At 62.8% G+C, this 6842-nt stretch overlaps 1 protein-coding gene across 1 annotated transcript; it reads left to right on the top strand.

Moving 5' to 3' along the window:
- Nucleotides 1-1796: 1796 nt before the first annotated feature.
- RPL19 (ribosomal protein L19) lies at nt 1797-5826 on the top strand. Its single transcript, XM_086864726.1, has 6 exons — nt 1797-2047; nt 2710-2816; nt 3219-3341; nt 3574-3694; nt 4576-4686; nt 5633-5826. Exons 1-6 carry the CDS (start codon nt 2043-2045, stop codon nt 5754-5756), a joined length of 591 nt encoding a protein of 196 aa, XP_086720852.1. The 5' UTR covers nt 1797-2042; the 3' UTR covers nt 5757-5826.
- The last annotated feature ends 1016 nt before the right edge of the window (nt 5827-6842 follow it).

The raw sequence follows: 6842 nt of genomic DNA, 5'->3' as shown, positions 1-6842 counted from the left end.
CCGTGTTTTTCTGGGAAAACGAACCAAAAATCTGTCGGCAGCGGCTCCTCGGCTCGCGCCATATGTCGGCTGCGCCACGGCCGCCAGATCCCCGCGGAACCGACGGCATCCTCGATTTTGGGGGATAACCAGGGGATTTTGGGGGATAACCAGGTGATTTCGAGGGATAACCAGGTGATTTCGGGGGATAACCAGGTGATTTTGGGGGATAACCAGGTGATTTCGAGGGATAACCAGGTGATTTTGGGGGATAACCAGGTGATTTTGGGGGATAACCAGGTGATTTTGGGGGATAATCAGGTGATTTTGGGGGATAACCAGGTGATTTTGGGGGGTAACCAGGTGATTTTGGGGGATAACCAGGTGATTTTGGGGGATAACCAGGGGATTTCAGGGGATAACCAGGTGATTTTGGGGGATAACCGGGTGATTTTGGAGGATAACCAGGTGATTTCAGGGGGATAACCAGGTGATTTTGGGGGGTAACCAGGTGATTTTGGGGGATAACCAGGTGATTTTGGGGGATAACCAGGTGATTTTGGGGGATAACCAGGGGATTTCAGGGGATAACCAGGTGATTCTGGGGGATAACCAGGTGATTTCAGGGGATAACCAGGGGATTTCAAGGGATAACCAGGGGATTTCAAGGGATAACCAGGGGATTTCAAGGGATAACCAGGGGATTTCAGGGGTTTGCACTCTCCAGCCAGTGGGAAGGAAGGAAAACAGCTGCAGACCGGCGGATTTGGGGATTTTGGGAGGTTAAAAAGCTGCGGTTTTGGGTTGAAGGAGGGAATTCGGTCACAGAGACAGCGCTGTGTTTTTAGGCCAGTCACAATCCACACATTATCGTTCCTCAAGCATTCCCTGTTCCAGGAATCCTTCGACAATCTGTTCCCAGCGCTTTTCTGGGTCACACTCAGGATTCTGAGCAGTTTTGGGGTAGGGAAAAATCATCCAGCCTGGTGGTGCCTCAGTTTCCCAGCTTCAGAATGGTGCCATGGACACACCTGGACCCGGCTCGTGTATCCATGGAACACCAGGAAGGGGGAATGTTCTCTGACAACTCTCACCAGCCCTATCAACAGGTTATTTTCCAGGAAAACCTGAGTTCTCTTTTCCCAGCAGCACCATAACCGCTGGAAAAAGAGGTGGGACTTGATCCTCAGCTGGAATCCGAGAGCCCAGCTCGTGCTTTGGGGTGAATTCTTGAGAGAGAAGGGAAGACACAGATCCCATTCCCTGCTAGGAGAAATAAAGTGGCAGAGCTGGCGTTAAACTCGGCCTGAGGAACATCTGGGAGGGACAAACTCTGTCCAGGTGTGTGCAGGTCCAAGGAGGGCGAACATGGGATGGGCCAGGACAGGGCCAGGCTGGTCCCAGGGCAGGGCCAGAATGATCCCAAAGCAGATTCAGGCCTCCCAGTACAGACCAGTGAGGCACAGCACAACCCCAGTCCTCCCAGTATGGACCAGACTGGTCCTTGGACAGGTTCAGTTCTCCCAGGAAGGGCTGGGATGAGCAATGAATCCTCAGCTCTGTGCTCCCCAGTGGGGCGGGATGATCCTCTAATCCCATCCCAGTCCATCCCGATCCATCCCAGTCCATCCCGATCCATCCCAGTCCATCCCAGTTCATCCCAGTCCATCCCGATCCATCCCAGTCCATCCCAGTTCATCCCAGTCCATCCCGATCCATCCCACACCCCCTCCACGTGCCTCCCATGTCCCCACCGCGCATGCGCAGCCCCCGCCCAGCCCTTCCCGCCACGCACGCGCGGGCTGTACCATCCCTCTAGAGCGGAGGGGGGAGACAGGAACAGCCCCCGTCTCTCCCACGCGCTCAGAGTGGGTCTCGGCGCCACGCATGTCCTTCAGATGGATGGTCACGTGTGATTTCACCGCGGTTGTTCCTTACCTCGTTCCGAGCTGCTCCGAGGCCGCGGGGATGGGCGCGGGGGGGGAGGGCAGGATGGTACGTGCCGCGCTCAGGGGGCGGGGTCAGCGCCGCCGCTGCGTCTCTCCGGTCCCGGCGCCGCCGCCATGAGGTGGGAGCGGGGCTGTGGCCGCTGTTCTGCGGCTGACGGGGGTCGGGAGGCACCGGGGAGGACTCGAGGGGAGCGGGGGAGTGTCCTTAGAGCCGGGGCGGCGGCCGGGCCGTGCTGCGTGGCGGCCCCGGGCGCTGTGGTGCGGCCGCGGCCTCCTCGGGCCTCGCGGGAAAATGGCGGAGGGGCGCGACGGCCGCGCTGAGGGGCCGGAGGGGCCTGAGCGGGGTCTGGGGGTGCGGCGGGAGGTGGGGAGCGCTGAGCAGGGTGAGCTCGCTGGTCTCGGGCACTGCGGCCCTTGGATGCGCCCCTTGAAGCAGCTCGGGGTGTCCCGGGAGCTCAGACCGGGAGCCTGAGGAGGGTGAGGAAGTGTCTGAGGGGCGGAGGGGAAGAGTCCCTGAGGGGGGTGAGGGTCTCCTGAGGGGGGATGCGTGATCCTGAACTGGATGGTGGGGTCCCGTGAGGGTGATGAGGGTCCCTGAGGGGGGTGAGGGTCCCTGAGGGCGGTGCGGAGTCACCTGGTGGAGGTGAGGACGCTCCCAGAGAGGTTCGGGCTGCCCTGGGAGGGGTGACGGTCCCTAAAGGGGGGGTTTGGTGTCCCCTGAAGGGGTTTGGGGTCCCTGAGGGGCTGCAGACCCCCTGATCCGTGCTCACCCGTGTGGCAGTATGCTCCGGCTCCAGAAGAGGCTGGCCTCCAGCGTCCTGCGCTGCGGCAAGAAGAAGGTGTGGCTGGATCCCAACGAGACCAACGAGATCGCCAACGCCAACTCCCGTGCGTGAGGGGCTCTCCCTGTGGGAAAGGGATCCGGCGGGAGCGTGGGGAGAGAGGTTTGGGGAAGCTCGGTGACTGGGAAGTTGGCTGAGATCTGGTGAAGTCATCGAGTCTGGGGAAGATCTCCCAAAACGTTTGGTTCAGCCCTTGGTTTAGGTGAAGTAACAGTTTAAAGTGGGGTTTTGCACTGCTGAGGTGCCCGGTGGTGTCCTCTGAGGTGATCAGTGAGGGAATGGGGATCACTGGAGGTTCCCTGGCAGAATCAGGAGGGAGAACAGGGCTCTGAGGAGGGGGCTGCCTTCCTCCTTCCCCTTGGGAATCCGATTCCTTGGGATCCTGTCCATCCCCGCGGGGTCAGTGCTGGCCTGGCAGCCCCACGGGAGGTGCCGGACGCTTTTGCAGGGCAGCAGATCCGGAAGCTGATCAAGGATGGGCTGATCATCCGCAAGCCCGTGACCGTGCACTCCCGTGCCCGCTGCAGGAAGAACACGCTGGCCCGGCGGAAGGGCCGGCACATGGGCATCGGTGAGTGCTGCATCCCGCTGGGAATGGGGGAAATTCCTCCTCTCCCACAGCTCCTGCCGCTCCCACACCCCGGGGAATCGTCCCCCTGAGCTTGGGACGGCGACAGGAAACCCCTGGGTTGTGTCTGTGGTTGTTTCTTTGAGCGGAGGAGGGCGGTGAAAGGCTTTGGGATGAGTGTGGGGTTGAGCTGGCAGGAATTTGGGCTCCCTCTCACCCTGTTCCCCCGCTCCAGGCAAGAGGAAGGGCACGGCCAATGCCCGCATGCCCGAGAAGGTCACCTGGATGCGGCGGATGCGGATCCTGCGGCGGCTGCTGCGGCGCTACCGCGAGTCCAAGAAGATCGACCGCCACATGTGAGCCCTGTGCCCCAGCCAGAGCCCGGAGTCCTGCCCTCCCTGGGCAATCCCAACCACTCCCTGGGCAATCCCAGCCCTCCCTGGGCAATCCCAGCCATTCCCTGGGCAATCCCAGCCATTCCCTGGGCAATCCCAGCCATTCCCTGGGCAATCCCAGCCATTCCCTGGGCAATCCCTGCCCTCCCTGAGCAATCCCAGCCATTCCCTGAGCAATCCCTGCCCTCCCTGGGCAATCCCAGCCATTCCCTGGGCAATCCCTGCCCTCCCTGAGCAATCCCAGCCATTCCCTGAGCAATCCCTGCCCTCCCTGGGCAATCCCTGCCCTCCCTGGGCAATCCCAGCCATTCCCTGGGCAATCCCTGCCCTCCCTGAGCAATCCCAGCCATTCCCTGAGGAATCCCAACCATTCCCTGGGCAATCCCAACCATTCCCTGGGCAATCCCAACCATTCCCTGAGCAATCCCAGCCATTCCCTGGGCAATCCCAACCATTCCCTGGGCAATCCCAACCACTCCCTGGGCAATCCCAACCACTCCCTGGGCAATCCCAGCCCTCCCTGGGCAATCCCAGCCATTCTCTGGGCGATCCCAGCCATTCTCTGGGTGATCCCAGCCATTCTCTGGGCGATCCCAGCCATTCCCTGGCCATTCCCAGCCATTCCCTGGCCATTCCCAGCCATTCCCTGGGCAATCCCAACCACTCCCTGGGCAATCCCAACCACTCCCTGGGCAATCCCAGCCATTCCCTGGGCGATCCCAGCCATTCCCTGGGCGATCCCAGCCATTCCCAGCCCTCCCTGGCCATTCCCAGCCATTCCCAGCCTCGGGAAGGCGGGAGCTGGGCAGGAGTTGATGTCCCCACCCCGCCGGGCCCCGCAGGTACCACAGCCTGTACCTGAAGGTGAAGGGCAACGTGTTCAAGAACAAGCGGATCCTGATGGAGCACATCCACAAGCTGAAGGCGGACAAAGCCCGCAAGAAGCTCCTGGCGTAAGCGCTGCTCCAGACTGGAGCTGGATTGTCGGGAATAATTCCCCCTGTGGGTCATTCCGGGGGGGGTTCTGGGTGGAATCCATCCCAAAGTGGGCAGGGCCAGCCGGGGAGCAGAGAAATGTGGGGTTTGTGCTGGGGTTTTGTGTTTCACTGAGGGTTTTAGAGAGGTGGGAGCTGGGAAATTCCCCATCAGCTGCTGGAGTGGAACCACAGCAGAATGATTGATTGATTGACCAGGGGAGTGGGTGAATGATTGACCAAGGGAGGGGAGGGATTGCACAATCCCGCTGTGTCCTTGGGGGGAAAAGCTGAATCTCTTCACTTCAGCAGAGACAGGTGAGCCCAAAACAGCTGCAGGCGGGAGTGGGAGAGGCCGGAATGGGCTGTGGGCAGTGGGGCAGTGCTGCTGTGGGGCAGCAGGACCCCAGGGGGATCGGGGGGGATCAGGGGGAATCAGGGACAGGCTGCTGTGGGGCAGCAGGACCCTGGGGGGATCAAGGACAGGCTGCTGTGGGGCACAGGACCTCAGGGGGATCAGGGACAGGCTGCTGTGGGGCAGCAGGACCCCGGGGGGATCAGGGACAGGCTGCTGTGGGGCAGCAGGACCCCAGGGGGATCGGGGGGGATCAGGGACAGGCTGCTGTGGGGCACAGGACCCCGGGGGGATCAGGGGGATCAGGGACAGGCTGCTGTGGGGCACAGGACCTCAGGGGGATCAGGGACAGGCTGCTGTGGGGCAGCAGGACCCCGGGGGGATCAGGGACAGGCTGCTGTGGGGCACAGGACCCCAGGGGGATCAGGGACAGGCTGCTGTGGGGCACAGGACCCCGGGGGGATCAGGGGGATCAGGGACAGGCTGCTGTGGGGCACAGGACCCCAGGGGGATCAGGGACAGGCTGCTGTGAGGTTGTTCCGAGCGTTCCTCATGGCCCCGACCCCGCAGGGACCAGGCGGAAGCGCGGCGCTCCAAGACCAAGGAGGCGCGGAAGCGGCGGGAGGAGCGGCTGCAGGCCAAGAAGGAGGAGATCATCAAAACCCTGTCCAAGGAGGAGGAGGCCAAGAAGTGACCACGGGCCGAGCCCTGCAGCGAGCGTTCCCCAGCCCCAGGCTCCCAATAAAACATCCCGGACTCTTCCCGCCCAGTCTCCGTGTGTGCAGCGGGGAGGGAACGGGGAATTGCTGGAAATCCCTGGCTGGGACCCTTCCCCACAGCCCCGGGACCCCCCAAAGGCTCAGGGAGAGTCTGGGGGGCTCAGCAGAGGGGAAGGAGCCAGGGCTGGGAGTGGCTCACAGCAGGGACCCCCCAGAGCTGGGCCCAGCCCCCCCAAACTCCCCCAGCAGCTCCTTGGCAGCTCCATCCCACGCGGGGAACGGCCGGACAGACAGACACGGCCTGGCCTGAGCCCTGCCCCTCCCCTGGGGTCACCTGGGGGGGGGTCACCCACCCTGGGAAATGGAGCTGAGACCCTCGGGGTTTGTCACAGTGCTGGGACCACCCGGGCTGGGGGCGCTGGGTGCCCCCCGTGTGTGACAGCCCCTGTGTGTGACGCCCCCCCCGTGTGTGACACCCCCCCCGTGTGTGACACCCCCCGTGTGTGACACCCTGTGACACCGCCTGTGTGTGACACCCCCCGTGTGTGACACCCCCCGTGTGTGACACCCTGTGACACCGCCTGTGTGTGACACCCCCCGTGTGTGTGACACCCCCCGTGTGTGTGACACCCCCCGTGTCATGTGCCGGTGTCCCCATGAGGGGACAGCACCCCAAAATCTGCCAGCCCCAGCACCCATGGGGGGACACAGCAGGGTCCCACCCCCACCCTGACCCCTGGGGCTCTGCAAATGCCCTTTTCCTGCCCAAAAAGAGCCAAACCTGGCAGAAATTGAAGGGGTTGAAGTGGGGGACGCACAAGGGGGGGACAGAGGGACGGGGGGAGCCCTCTGGTGTCCCCCCATTGTATGGGCAACAAACGGTGCCCCTCCCTCGCCAGTATTTACTGTCAACAGCCCAAACTGGTCCCAACTGGGCCAAACTGGGCCCGGCCCCGCTCACGTCACCCCCGCGGTGCCGATAAAACGGGGGTGGGGCCGCCCACCTGTCCCTGTCCGCTGTCACCCTCTGCTCGCGGGGTGTCCCCCCTGCCCCCCCCCAC

The sequence above is a fragment of the Cyanistes caeruleus genome, chromosome 27 (assembly GCF_971803275.1).
Source record: "Cyanistes caeruleus chromosome 27, bCyaCae1.hap1.1, whole genome shotgun sequence".
Classification (NCBI taxonomy): domain Eukaryota; kingdom Metazoa; phylum Chordata; class Aves; order Passeriformes; family Paridae; genus Cyanistes; species Cyanistes caeruleus.
This window is presented reverse-complemented; position numbering and strand designations above follow the sequence as displayed.